The following is a 15,572-nucleotide window of genomic DNA, read 5'->3' as shown; positions in this document are numbered from 1 at the left end:
TATTCAAACGACGAACGTGTTCACCAACGCTGCGGCGGCGTCGCGGCGTCTTTTTTTATCTGGCGCCGGGGGTTTTGCACATATGCATGGCGCGGAACTGGGTATCATGACTCATTACCTAATTCGAGTTTTATTTGTATATTTGAGTCAGAAAGCGAGTGAACCGATAGAGGTGTAGTGCATTTTACTTCAACTGCGTAAAAACATGGAAAACACTACGAATTTTAGTGATTTTGCCAGAGATGAAGAAGACGATGAGTTTTCAGAGGAAGAATCATGTAGCACAATGAGCGATGTGGAACCGGAAATGCAAGATAGTGAAGCGGATATATTTACTGCGTCGGAATCAGATGAAGAAGATAATGATAACCGAAGTGAAACGATTTGTAATCGTACATGGAAATATATTGCTCCGAAATCTGTTGAATGCCCACAGAGTGTTCATCAAAGTGGCTCTTTGACAAATAAAAGTCGAAATGTAAAATCTATAGAAGAATGTTTCAAATTATTCATGGACGATAGTATCATTGCAAACATTGTTACACACACCAATCAAAGAGCCAATGCACATTACGCTACTGACTTTCACTCTTGGAAAGAAGTAGATTCCATAGAAATATATGCAGTTCTAGGTCTTCTACTACTCATCGGAAGATTTAGAGAATCTCGTGAAAGCAGGAACGACTTATGGCGAAAAGACAATGTATTATCAAGGCAGATGTATACCGTGGTTATGGCACGTGACAGATTCAAAGATATTCTGAGGTTCATAAGATTTGACAATACGGAAACCCGGGAAGATAGAAAAAAAGTGGATAAATTAGCACCTATACGGGAAGTATCAGATATGTTTGCGGCAAATTGTCGGGAATCTTACGAGGCATCAAATACAGGTACAGTAGATGAACAACTAGTTACATACCGGGGACGGTGTCCCTTCAAAGTTTATATGCCGTCAAAACCAGGGAAATATGGTATAAAAATATGGACACTTTGCGATGCCAAAACATATTACTGTTGCAATTTCGACATTTATCTGGGTAAGATCGGACAAATTCCTGAAAAGGATCAAGGCCAACGCGTTGTCAAACAACTAACTGATTTTTGGAAGAATTCTAATCGTGTTATAACCACAGATAATTTTTTTACGAGCATAATATTAGCGGAATATTTATTAGATAATGGTTGCTTTCTTGTGGGCACAATTCGCAAAAATAGAAAAGATCTTCCAAAATCTATTGTTGGCACTTATCATAGAGAACAATATTCATCGCAATTTCTGTTCACAAATAAGTTGACTTTAGTCTCATATGTACCTAAGATACGAAAATGTGTTGTTTTACTTTCAAGTATACATCATGAATTCAGTATATCTAATTCCGAAAATAATTTCAAACCTGAAATTATAAAGTACTACAATTCGACAAAAAGTGGTGTAGACACACTAGATAAATTACTAAGAGAATACACATGTCGTCGATCCACAAGACGCTGGCCCATGTCTCTCTTTCAAAATTTTATAGATATTGCAGCTTATAATGCATTGGTTATTTGGATAACCAAAAACCCTGAATGGGAGTCAAAAAGTTCTATGAAAAATAAACGAAAAATATTTCTTGAGATTTTAGCAAAAGAGTTAGTTACAGAATATATTGAGCGACGGGCACAACGATTCGAAAACAACGCAACAGGGTTACATAAACACATAGCACAAGCATTTGAAGCGTACGGTAGACCAATAAGAAGAAAGAATCAGACTCCACAAACATCTTCAAAACGATCACGTTGTCATGTTTGTGTGGGAAACGACAATAAATATAGTAAAAAATGTGAACAATGTAATAATTTTATATGTCATAATCATACAGTACCTACTAAAATTCTATGTATAGATTGTTCTTCAACATAAATAAACTAGTTTATAATATTTTGTATTAGTACATTTTTTATTTTCCCTTCTTAACAAAATATTATTTTGATGTGGGTCTAATTGACCCGGTATTCGACTCGCGCGTCGCTATCAAGGCATCCGTCATCCGAGGGTTAACATCAAACCTTACAAAGTATTCAAACTATCCGGAACTGGATGGTTATCTCCTCAACATGTAGTGTACCGAACTTTAGAACAGCATGACGCACTTACTCTATATTTAACCAACTATTTATTCGAAGAACAGTCACCTAACATAGCTACCATATTAATAACATTAACACAAAATTTTAATTAAAAATGATGAGACAATATACTGTAACACTTTATTTATAAAGTTATTTTTGTAGCAACCGTCAAACTGATCTGTTCAGAATACAGGATAAAATATTATCAATCCATAATCTAAGGAACTCATCCTAGATGTGGTTTTTATTTACTCTTATCATACTTTAGCATACTTCATATTTTTAAAATAAAAGGATTAACAATGGTTTAACAAAACTTTCAGCAAAAGTTCGAAATTGACGTCTCTTCAAAAAACTTTTATGGCACCATTTGTATAAAATAGCGATTATAAGCTTTTTGAAACTGCCATTAGGAGGATTACTTTACAAATCACTTGAAGTGGTGAAATTTTAGTGATTATATGCTCGGAGAAGCGTTCTAATTCTTAAAATTAATAGAAAAGAATGGTGACGATAATAACAAAAATTGCGCGCGTTTTCCCGACGCGATGGTTATTTCACGGACGAAAGCCCGGAGTAATTAAAAAGATAATTGAAAGTTGCCAAAACGGTATCGACGATGCCCTGGGACAAAAATAAACATCATAAAAGAGGCTCCACTTCAAAGCTCCGGCTTCGGTCGTTTAATGTGTTTTTTCAATCTACAATAAAGTAGACCTTTACGGGTCCGCCTTTACAGTTTTCATGGGTATCCTATACATAAACGTGACTGATACTATTTATAGCTTCGTGCTCACAACAGGACAATACTTGTAAAGACAAAACCATTAAACACTATTATTGTGAAATCTCCAATAGAAATTTAATATTCCCAAACCCCAGTTTAAGCCTATATATAACCATAGTTATATGTTTCTCGTTAATCATAATCATCACCTAATACTTGACATGTTATAAAGTTGTTTGAACATAATTTGATTTAGATGCTAAATAACAGTCGATTTATCAATGTTAACAGCTAGTTTATGGTAACGTATACGTCAACAGGTTGATTATATTCCTAACCTCGAAGGGTTTAATCCTATTTAGAGTAGTATTAAAACACGCTTCGGTTAACTTATTTGAAATTAAATTGAATGAGGGCGTAAATTATTTAAGACATTAGTGTGGTAACGACACCTTCGGTCATCTTTTAATGGCAAACCCATCGTGAACAGCTCATCATCTTAACCCTGTTATAATACTTAAGGCAAACATTGTGAAGTGACCTAGTTAACACGCTCGATATGCAAATTGACAAAGAATCGAGCTGACGCCGGTTGAAAGCACGCGATTTGAAGAAAATGAAAAATTACTTAGTGTTTTATTACCTTGAATCCTTTGTACCATTCTTTTATCGTGCTTTCATCATATCTTGTATGGCTCTTTAAAAAATCCATGTCTTCTTTGGAAAGCTTGTCTTTGCTGCCGAAGCACCCCATTTCGCCTCGTGCAGCCAATCACCTGAAGAAAAAGAAAATACATTTTAAAACTTTTTATATTATAACGATAGAGTTCGTTCCATTTTCAAAGTACACCCTACTAACATCTTATCCTATTTACGGGATGAAGGTTACGAGGAGAAGATTGAAAGCCCGAGGCGAGACTTCACTGCACACCATAAGACATAACGTGAGCAGTATGTCTTATTTACGTAAACCATTACACGTCGCCCTCATCCTCACCCTCATTTTATCGAGCGAAACCGCAAGGATTACGGACCGAAGATTTACGGTCTCATTACTGAAAATTTTAGGTCGCAGTCTTGTTCCCGCGGGTTCTTCTAAAATCCCAACGACCCGTAATAATAAATCACACGCCCTTGCTTAAAGAACTAAATCCTCGGGGATATTCGTTAAAATTGGGGCTGAGGTCAACTCTAGATGTAATTTGAAAATTGTTTTGTTACGCAATAACGTTTTTCACACAATTAAAAGATTAAATAAAAAACTTGAAATTCCACGCACATGCGTTACCATAGCGACCCAAAACAATCGATAAAAACTGACGGGAGCTGTTGATGACGTGCTTGATATGAACGGGTTTTTGGGGAGGTGGGTGAGTACTTGATGTTATCGGTTTCGTTTTCAGGTGTATTTAAACGAGTTGATCGTGTGCACGAATCCCGAAAAAGGTAAAAAACGAACGAAAAATGTGCTAATTCATCTTTTATTATTATCACGATGGTTAAGGACTTAATGATTGGGTATAAGTTATAACAACTCGGCACGACTTCAAAATAGCAGATCTTTTTGTGTTTTGAGCCACTGAATCATTTCCTCCCGTTATGCTTTCAGTGTTTCCTCTCAAGATTGCGTAAACTATTGGAGAATTATCGGTCGATTTCGACTAACTTTAGACAATGTTTCTCACAATGGGAGTTCTAAAAATAATTGTTGTATACGGGAAGCTTTGGTTTTCTCTGGAAACTGTTCAAAATCAAAATTGAATTTTATGTTTGTTAAAAATAAAATAATAAACTAGATTTTTTTATATTTTTCATTGAATTAAAACTACGACTAACATTAGACCTAGAACTAGCAACACTCGGGTTTAGCCGTCTTAAGAGATGTACGGTTAAACCAGAATGTTTCTAGTTCTCGTTTAGTTAGATTATTGTATACATTTCAATGAGCTAAAACTAGAACTAACATTAGACCTAGAACTAGAAACATTCGGGTTTACCGGTGCGGTTAAACACGAAAGTTTCTAGTTCTAGGTCTAGTGTTAGTTCTAGTTTTAATTGTTATTCAGCGCTAAATTGTTGTATATTTTTATTGAATTAAAAGTAGAACTAATGCCTCTAAGAGACGCACGGCTAAACCCGAAAGTTTCTAGTTCTAGGTATAGTGTTAGTGTTAGCTCTAGTTTTAGTTATTATTCATAGTTAGATTGTTGTTTATTTTTCATTGAACTAAGACTAGAACCAACACTAGACCTAGAAACATTCGGGTTTAGCCGTCTTAAGAGACGTACGGCTAAACCCGAATGTTTCTAGTTCTAGGTCTAGTGTTAGTTCTAGTGCTAATGTTAGTTCTAGTTTTAGGTATTGTTCAGCGTTAGATTGTTGTATATTTTTCATTGAACTAACATAAGACCTAAAACTAGAAACATTCAGGTTTAGTGGTTCGTCTCTTAACATGACTAAATCCGAATGTTTCTAGTTCTAGGTATAGTGTTAGTCCTAGTGCTAGTGTTAGCACTAGTTGTAGTTGTTATTCAGTGTTAGAGTGTTATAAATTTTTCATTGAACTATAAGTAGAACTAATCTTGTTTGCTAAAACATAAAATACCAATCATAAATATATTAATAATACAAAATTACCAACCCTGATTGAAACAAGAAACTCAAACTTTCCATTATTGATTTCTCCCTGAACCGTATTTACGCGAAGTTCTACTTTAGTAGGAAGTAGAAATTAATCGAATTTGTATTTAGCCCCACTAAAAGCTTTTAGATTACTTGTTAAATTGATAAAGAATACGATTTACATCATCACTTAAATTATAAATATAAATAACAAGGACGTATTATCACTTAAACGAAATTAATAATTTTATATTGGGTTTCTGTGCCGAGGTTATATAGCGTATAAAGATCGTTTCGCTGGTTGGTAATCTATTGCCATCACGTTCTATGGGGTCCATTTAAATGACTAACGAATTTGTGGGGGTCAGCATGGTAAGCGGACATAAATAATTCATATCATATTGCAATCGAAGCGTCTAGCTTCGAAACGGGTCATGCGCCACACGAATTTCGACCGTTTTTGCATGCTAAACGTTGTGGAAATATGTATTTATGAAAATCGAGGATTATTGAACCAAAGCAACGGAGTTATATATCTGCTTTACTCAACAAGAAAATAATTATATCAAACTGAGAATTAAATATAACATTAAGTAAATCATCTAGGTAATTTTCCATACTTGACTAATTTATATAGGAATAACAGAAATGGGAAATAACAATTTGAGACGTAAATTAATTTATTATTTAACACATAGGATTTTAACAAAGAAAATAAATACACTAAAATTCCCAATTCACACGGTTATTAATTTAATACGCATTGTTTCAATTCAAGATTAGTTACAGAAAATAAAACTACTTTACTAATTTGTTTTGACGTCATTTTTATGTGACATAAATGTTAAGTACTTATAATGAAGAACGTAATATGTTTAAGTAATAGGTAATAAATTAATTTTGTTGATTACATATAGCTTTAAGATATGCACGACCTGACCTTAATAAAAGAACATGTACAAACATTAAAACAAAAATACCCAATTCTTATCCAAGTTCAATTTTATACGTATGACGTCAATAGACTCTCGATTTGTATGTATAACATGAATTAATTGCGTTATAAACCGAATCAAGCGCTTGGAAATGTGTTAAGCTCCGCTTGGACGTCCAAGTGAATGGGATCGTTATCGAAAGAGAACATTAATCACATAACTCCATTGTCGTGTTAATGGCAATCGACGAAAATACATTGTAATCAATCATCCACAACCCTTTATTTGCTTTCGAGTTTCTCATTTCGGAGGTATAATTGCGCCAATGGAATAGATTTTAATAAGTATAATGAACTTTAGCGAATATAGGAAAAGGTTCATCAATTAATTAGAAAGTTTTGTCGATAAGAAATAAAATAAAATCTTTTAATCTTCTCGATTCATTGCCTATCTTTCGATCCAACTAACCAAACTTCTCAAAAGAACTACTCACAGGTTCTCCCTTTTGATCATTCTTTCCAGGCGGAGTTGCCCCCCTTTTCAGGGTAACTCAAACAGGATCTTTTGTTGGCGTAACGAGAAAAGTTCTGGAGCCTTTATTTCCCGGAGCAAATTATAACAATCCGAGTAAGTTCTGCAATTTTTATCATCGTTGAAGTAGCAACAGCAGCTTTGGAACTTTTTATGCCAATTTTAAACCTGCTTTTCCCTATATTTAAGCAAAATTAGTATTAATTTCATCATTTTTCTCAATGTTAAAGAGAAATTTAAATTTAGTAAAATCTCGATATAACGAACTTCGTTAGAACCGACAAAATATTTTTAGCACTCATAGAATCCAACTCAGGTTCCCCAAGTTGCTCAATATCAATGTTTATAGATAAACTCGGGGTACCCAACCCAATCAAACCAAACCCAACCTAGAGATGGAAAATTCTCTAGAAAAAAATAGAATATTCTCGATTTTGAGAATTTTCTGAGAACAAGCTGTTAAATAGAAATACAGCGCGGCAAATTCAGCCTGACGGCTGTAAGGTGGCAAGGTTCATACTTATGGGATTAATTACTATGGAGGACTTATTTATGATATTTAGAATATATTTGGCGTACAAAAATAATTTATTCTTTGAAACAAATAACAAGAAAAAACAAGTATTTTCAGACAGCTCTGGGAAAGTTTCCAAATCACTGCATTCAATCACTTCAAATATCAGAAAGGTTCGTTGTAGGTTCTTCATTAACCTCCACATTAGTGGCAGAACTTGTGGATGTTTCCAGCTGCTTTTTGCTGGTTTCACATGAATCTAATAATTTTAAATTATGAACAATGAAATTTATTTTACCAGCTCGTTCAATAAAGCTGTAAGTGATGAAGCTTCTTTCTGTTGCTGCATTCGATGCAGGCGTACTTACTAACTAACATATGGTTTTCCAAATAACCCTTCTGTTGATCGATAAAGGGCTAACTCTGCCATTACCTCTGCAGACTCATCTAGGCTTGTTACAGTAGCCATATTATCTATAAACTCTGTTCCTTATATTTGTTCTTCTCTATTAAGATTAATTCCATTAAAATTTCGATCTGGCATATTTGCAGCAAGACAGAATGGATTTATTGCCATTTGCTTTCTCTTAACTAAAAAGTTTGTTACTTCCCTTTCCTCTTGGTTAAGCAAAGGGCTGTTTCAAAATTACTTTTCAACTGATAAAGGCATTTAGCTACTTGGCATAACCTTCGTTTATCTCCTTCCAGTTGGGTTATGTATTTAATAATAGGGTTTATCAGGTGATAACAATTTGAAACTTTTACCCAAAAGATATCCGCGTCCAATATCAACTTTGCAACTCGTTTACTGATTATATCTTCAACTGTTTCACAAACTGCTAATAGTAGACATGGTTTTCATTTTTGAAGTGTCTCCAATTAAGGTGTCAATTAGGGTTTTGTGTAGTAATAATGAAATGAAGTATGGATTTGTTCGTTTGGTTGCTCCAACCATCACACTGTAAATTAAGAGCATTCGCTTCTCCAATTTTCATTTTAATGTCTGCATCAACTTTTTCATGCTCGGAGTCCAGTAATTTATTTATTGATAAATAACGTATAGGCATTTTGAAAGATGGTCCGAAACGTTTGAAAAATGAATGCCAGTGATTATTTTCAACAACGGCAAATAGAGTACATGTAGCATAAACAGCCCGGAGAATTTTCTAATGGAGAATATTGTCGTTCTCGAGAATATTCTCCTCTTTCATCTCTAACCCAACCCGAATATTTCTAGTTCTAGGGGTAGTGTTGTATATTTTTCATTGAACTAAATCTAGAACCAACAATAGACCTAGAACTAGAAACATTCTGGTTTAGCCGTACCTCTCTTAAAACGGCTAAACCCGATGTTTCTAGTTCTAAGTCTAGTATTAGTTCTAATGCTACTGTTGTTTTATTGAACTAAAAGTAGAACTAACTAACAAAGAACGTAACGGTGTGGATAGCTAATTATGCATTCTAACACTTTTAAAGTGCAAATTAAAAAATTTTCGAGGTTTTACTGTATTTTTTTATTTAGACAGAGTAGATGGAAATGTAATTGAAGTATTAACGGGTGGATAAATTTTTCTTTTAGATTTCGACGAACCGAGCAATTTGTTAAGGGTGGCAAGAATGGTTTTTTGGCACCCCGCCAGACTAATAGAACCCGGTTACTGGCTTGTTAAGTTGCGAGGTTTAATTGACGCTGTCCTCGTTGATTTACCGATAAAAGTTAATGTCGGGGTTGAACTCGGCGTTGAAAGACGTTAAATTTTTTTTTTTCTTTTTTGAAGTAAGATACAAAGAAGAAGTTGCTTATGTAGACAGTTTGCAAGTTGCTGTTGTTGGTTTAATACTAAAGTAAATGAGTTTAATTTAAATACAAGTAGCTTTGTCCCGTCTAGAATAATGAATCACCTATTGTTTGTTATTTTAGAATAGGTATAGAGAAGTCGAGATGAAGTGAAAGGATTAGATTTAACATTTTCTTAATTTCAGTTTAAATTCGAGATTTTAGTTGTAACGGTAACATGTAAATAATCGATTGGTTTACGGCTAAATTTACGCAAACTGACCCTTTAGTGTTGGGTTTCTGGACACTTGTAGAAGCATGGTAAATGATTGACGCCCTAATTCCTGTTAATTCGCAGGTTAGAATTGGGTTCATCTGCATAAGTGCTCACTCGACTATGAACAGGCTATTACAATTAAAGTATTTAGCTGTCAATCAATATTAATACTAAGGTACTTTGGAGTGTCATCGTCTAATTCAAAAACTTCTCAATTTAATAGAAGTGGTTCTTGAAAATAATCAATTATTTATTTTAAGATTATCTATAATCTTGGAATCTATTTATTGTAATAATATATTTAATTTCAATGTTTGATCGATTTTCACTGAAACGTTTTAAACGTTTTTCTTAGACTCAGTACAAATATTTACCTCATCGATACACCTTATTTCATGCAGATTGACGTTTACGTTAGCAATTAAATTCAAAGCTATGCTAAATACTCGGTATCGATTTATTATTTTAGACGGTAGGTGGTATCGTTTGTGGTCAATATTGGGGCGGTCTTCATTCGCCTGTTCTAAACCCAAAAAAATAGCTGCGTTTATGCCGCTATAAATCTTGTTTTAAAGTCTAAAATCAACGTTCTGACTATGATTAAAGAGGAATTACATTACAATTTAGGTTTATCGATCCTAGAATATTCGTCGGTCCAATTGCAATGACGTAGTTGTAGCAAACAGCCAGACGGTTAAAGGAATCGATTCTACAGGAAACCACCGCTTATTACGTGAATATATAATTTAAACACACGGCATGCTATAGACGGTTCCACGACAAATCTAAGGCTATTTGTGCTTTATTATATCTTTAAAAATTTTTATTTGAAATATAATTTCGCTTAACCAAGCAAAAATTCTATTTTCGTTACAAGTGTACGAAAATATTTGGTTCAAGAACGTGTAATAAAAAGGAATGTTTCAATTTTGAATCGATCTAATTTTATTAGTAGTACTCGAAAATAACACGATTGTTATCCAGGTGTAACGTTAATTATGAAGGTGAGGAAGTAATGCCCCCTGGACGAAAATATCTTCACGGTGTTTGTTCATTTACATGGAACTTCACGTAAAATAAACGGCCGAATATTTATAACCGGCTACTTCGGTATTTATTATCGGAGCCGTAAGTGAATGTTTTTTTGGTCCGTTATTGGACGAAAAGAGAATCGGTTTTCTCTCACCACCTTATAATGGCATCTTTCCGATTTTTATATGACGCATGTGATCTAAATTTAATCATAATCTATTTTTATAGCTTTAAAGGAAATCCCAAATTATTTGAATATTTTAAAAAAATTTGAATTATTTTAGCCTCTATTTATAGATAAAAGAGAAAGTATTAAAATTATTCATATAAAAAATTCTATTGTTTAGTACAACCTACACCAATATATTCCGACTTAAATCACGTTCAATAACCTCGATTGTTCTTAAGTTCTTAGATATCTTGATGAAGATTAAAGAATAGAAATCAGATAAATTTAAAAGTTATAACAAAAAAAATATAAAAACTTTACCAGTTATCTTCAATTAAAATTTTATCTCCAAATCACCCAACACGATGTTTCGAGGATCAAAAAATTGATGCTCTACAACCAACCCGTAAACACTACGAAAAGCGTCTGTTCATCCCCCGGAGTTTCGTTCAAGAAGTCCTGCAGAGCAGACGCTGCACAGCTTCCAAAAAAAGCAACTAAATTTCGTTTCAAATTCGAACCCGAATAGTTAAACCAAAAGGGATAGTTCTTTCAGTTCACAAAATGTCGTGATAAACGCGCATTGCAAAACTAACTCGAACCGGGCTTTTCTTTGAGAAAAGAACGCGTACCTCTAGTCGACAGTCTGTCGGTCAGTGCGGCATTGTGGTAAATCCAGTGGCGTAGCAGCAGGAACGGGATCGCAAGCAGACAACAGGAGCAGAGGCTCGCACGCGCTCTGGTGGGGATCGCGGCGTTTAAGCTCGAGCCCGCGCTATCCTGCGACTGGTCCTGCGGCGACCGCGCCGACTAGATCAATATTGGTAGCTCTCGGGGCAGGATCGGCCCAAACCTGGTACCTCTCTCTCCAAAAAGCTCTTGCTTTTCTCAATACTATTATATAGGTACTACCATCGCCACCTATCCAACAATTTACGCAACAATACAAAAAAATTGTTATAACAAAAACATAACTACTATTAGTTAACTTACAATTACAATACAATTCCAATTAACTATTACAATTAAGGATTGTAGACCGTAATGCTTGTGAATTGTAGTAAATGTTAGTTCGATGTGCCAATATTAACTCCAACCGATTTTGAAATTGTTATAAAATTTATGGTCGTTCGATGTTGCTTACCCCACCTGGTGAAACAAGTCATTAATCTTGGAAAGTTTAAGTTTTTTGTCTAAACATTGTTTAATGCATAAAGATAATGTATATTGGTTGTATTTAATAGCTTAATAATAACACATAGATTAATTAAGCTAAAAATTCGTTTTAAATTTGTAATATTTTATTTGGATATTTTAACCCTTATATTCTAATCACACCTCTGAGCAGATTTTCATTTTCAAGTGTGAACAAAAAAGTTCTTGTAATTTAATCGACGTGAAACTTTTAGTATGATTCTGAACATGTATTCTAAATTGATTACGAAACGTGCAAACGAAACTGCAAAACACAGATTGGATCAAATGTTGTACTTTCAAGTGCGAAAAAAAGTTCTCGCCATTGAATCGTGTTGGTTTTTATGTTAAAAGTTGGACAAACAATTTGAAATTTTCTGTTTTTCTTTTTGAAGGTTTTAATTTAGTTCCTTTTTTATTAAAAAATTGAAAATTTACCTATGGTGTTTTTTACAAAGTATTTACATAGATTATAACATATGTATATCACTCTTTTGGAGCTGTTACTAATGTAACACATTAGCAAAGAATTTCATTTAGTTTAATTTAGTTCCATTTTAATTTAGACATAGATCTTGCGAGAATTTTCATTGGAGTCGTCGGTGAATATTTCTTTTGCCCAAATTAAAGACATCAGTTGAATCGCACACGCTTATTTTTTCATGGAATTTTTTCATTTTAGATATAATGAATTCCCTCATTTATTTTTGTTTTGACGCCTAGTTCTGAATGGAGTCGTTTATATGTTACACTGCTGTTCTCAGTAATATATTTTGAAATGCGCATTTTTACGGTTAGATCTTGCAGTATTACCCCCGATCTCGAATGCGTTCGGTATCATTTATTGTGCCAATAAAACTGTGTCGTTAGCAAACATAGATATCATCCTTTATAGCTTGAGTGATGTCATGCATTTATACATATATTATAGAGAATTGGGATAGACACTTCAATAGATTGACTTGGGTTGCATCAGCTTTACTTTTGGTAATTAATCACATTTTTATTAAATTGTCTCTCTTTTGAGAAACTACATTGATATCTTTAATTTTTTCCCTTCTTTTAGTAATTATATTGTTAATCGTTCAAAATAAATAATGTTCTTGAGATTGCACGTAGTATCAAAAATACATAAAATTTCACTCTTCACTCACTCTCGTTTTGACTAGAACCTCAGTTTAGATCCTAAAAAGTGATGGCAGCTAAATTGAAGGTGATTATGTTTTTTACTTCATTATTCACAATTTTACTATAGAGCGAAAATCGGTTATAACAAGCATTCAAGGGATCAGAAAGAACGGTAATGTTACAGTTCTTAAAAATGGGTACCTATAACTTAAATCTATCATTAAAAAAAAATAATGCAGATACAATTACGTAATACACAGATGACCCAACGTTCACTCTCAAGGTTTTCTGTTTAAGGTTTTTAAGCATTATTCCTGCAATTCCGGCATTGTTCATATTTCACTGATAAAGTCGACATATAACAATAAAGCTTAAAAAATAGTGCAAAGACATTGTTCAGAGGAACTTGACAACTGGTCGAAATCAACCGGGATATTTTTTGACAAATTATTAATCAAAACCTGAAGCTTTTTCCTTACAAAATTCAAACGCATTGCAGTATTGAGCACCATTTCGATTGAAAACCGTTTGTGTTTCGTCCACTCTATTGTCACAATACGATTGACACAGGAATTTGATGTGAATATGGTTTGATTTTGCGACGAAGCCCACTTTCAGTTGATGTTGGGTTTCAATAAGCAGAATTACCATATTTGGAGGGCCAAAAATCTCCATTTCGCAATCGATATTACAAACGAAGTCTCTCCGTAATTGGTGTGCAATGTTAAGTTACGGAATAATTGGTGTCTGCAGAACGATACAATGAAAATTTAAAAAATAATCTCATCTTTATCATCCAAAGTGACCCAGATTTCGAAGAGATATGGTTTATGCACTACTGAACACGACCCTATTGTACCAATAGAGTGTTAAAAACAGTCTAACTTTGGGATACCTAGAAGTTCATCAGCTTTTTTTGTAAAATCTATTTGTTTTCATTTCCAACAAAACCATTGTATAAAATCTTGATCAACATCGGCACGTTCAGATTCACAAATTTGTCCAGTTTTCTTTCTTAGTTGACACTGTTAAACCACTTATTTGGAGGGATGATAGTATAGATATAAAGTGTGGTACGATTATCAACTAGTAATAACAAAAAAATGCGGAATATGCCGATATGGTTTTCTTTTACCATTTTTGCTTACCGGTTTTCAGTGCAAAAAAATGGCGAACATTACGTGGAATCGTTATTTACCACTTCATCTTACAAGAGGCCTGTACACACACTTGTGTCGATGTGATGCTGAAGAGTTACTGCAAGAGATTCCTTTGATTACCCCATTTGGGATATATTATCTATATATCCGAGCCCATATAGTGAACGTTTCCCCAAAGTTTGATAGACCAAGGTACCTGTACCTCATTATATTTTTATTTATGGGTATGGATACAGAGTGAAGTCAACAAAGATAAAATCAGTAGTTGTAGTAATTCCCCACTATCTTGTATTTAAACTCTTCTGTTTTTATAGAACAACGAAGAGATTGTCTTTGTGATGGTTTTAAACAATTTTTAGATGCCTGATTACAATTTGAAATAATACTATTTTATATGTTCTATTTATTATTAATCTTATACCTAGATCCTCGTTTATTTTACTTATGAACTTTACTGCTCCTGTACTTCGCTACCTGCTAAAGAATAGACCCACTTTTATATACAGGCTTTTACTCAAAATCATAAACAATATCATCCTATAAACTATTTATCATCATTCCGGAAACACCGTATACATGGTGTTTATACATTTCTGTATCCCTGTATTTCTATTATGTTTATCTTATTATGAATACCATCTATGAATATGGTGAAAACTAAGCTCAAAAACAAGTTACATGATGTTTGATTCATTGGTTATGAATTGTAATGGATATCTAAAATAAAAACCGTCGATATCAATATTTATAATATTGGAACTGCCAGGTTGGAACTAGTTATGAATGATATTTTCTTAATTAGTTTAAATTTTGAAACATTTGTTTACTTTGTGAAGGTAGCCAAGCTTTTGGCAGTAGTAGTAGGTAATTGCCGATTGACGAACCTTTTCCTCAAACCTCTCAAGGTCAACTCGTTTGCGTGTCCTTGAACTTGGAAGGTTTCAGGTGGTTTCAGTAAGTTTCTAGCTTCGTCAATTGGTAAATCGAAATGAGGGTCAACTTGTGTAACCTTCATTTATATCAATTTATGTAATTCGTTGTTTTAATTTCAATTTTATATGTGACAGTAGATATTTTAAGTCCTCTATAGCAAAGTTATATTCCTTTTGTTAAAGATCAGGTTCTCCTTTGTTGAAATATATACCAAATCTAATAAAAAAAATTGGAAGCGATGTTGGTGTACGGTGCTTGGGACTTCAAAGTCGATTACACACCACTTCGCAACTTTCTCTTATCGTTATCTCGTTTAAACATTACGGTCTTATTTTTTTTTTTGTAATGATAAAGAAATAACTGTTCAATCACGATTAATGTTATTGTGTACTCCTGATATCTTGTAATAAAATATTTGTTTTCTTCTCATAAATATATATTAAAGGTAAACAGTA

At 33.6% G+C, this 15,572-nt stretch overlaps 2 protein-coding genes across 3 annotated transcripts in view; both read right to left on the bottom strand.

Moving 5' to 3' along the window:
* LOC111415855 (neurocalcin homolog) overlaps positions 1 to 15,572 on the bottom strand; it is a 97,268-nt gene that overhangs the window by 48,994 nt on the left and 32,702 nt on the right. The gene's annotated exons all lie outside the window — the stretch shown is intronic.
* LOC111415857 (neuronal calcium sensor 2) overlaps positions 1 to 15,572 on the bottom strand; it is an 84,382-nt gene that overhangs the window by 36,185 nt on the left and 32,625 nt on the right. Inside the window, exons 1-2 of one of the 2 annotated variants that reach the window (XM_023047739.2) lie at positions 11,024 to 11,468; positions 3,489 to 3,621 (exon numbers count right to left, since the gene is read on the bottom strand). In XM_023047739.2, coding sequence (XP_022903507.1) covers positions 3,489 to 3,599 — 111 coding nt within the window. In that variant the 5' untranslated portion in view covers positions 3,600 to 3,621; positions 11,024 to 11,468. Of the gene's footprint in view, positions 1 to 3,488; positions 3,622 to 11,023; positions 11,469 to 15,572 lie in introns of those variants that run through there. The other variant, XM_023047740.2, reaches the window with a different exon arrangement.

Source organism: Onthophagus taurus, chromosome 1 (genome assembly GCF_036711975.1).
Source record: "Onthophagus taurus isolate NC chromosome 1, IU_Otau_3.0, whole genome shotgun sequence".
In the NCBI taxonomy this organism is placed as follows: Eukaryota; Metazoa; Arthropoda; class Insecta; order Coleoptera; family Scarabaeidae; genus Onthophagus; species Onthophagus taurus.
Note: the sequence above shows the minus strand (reverse complement) of the source record. Positions and strands in the feature narration are given on the sequence as shown.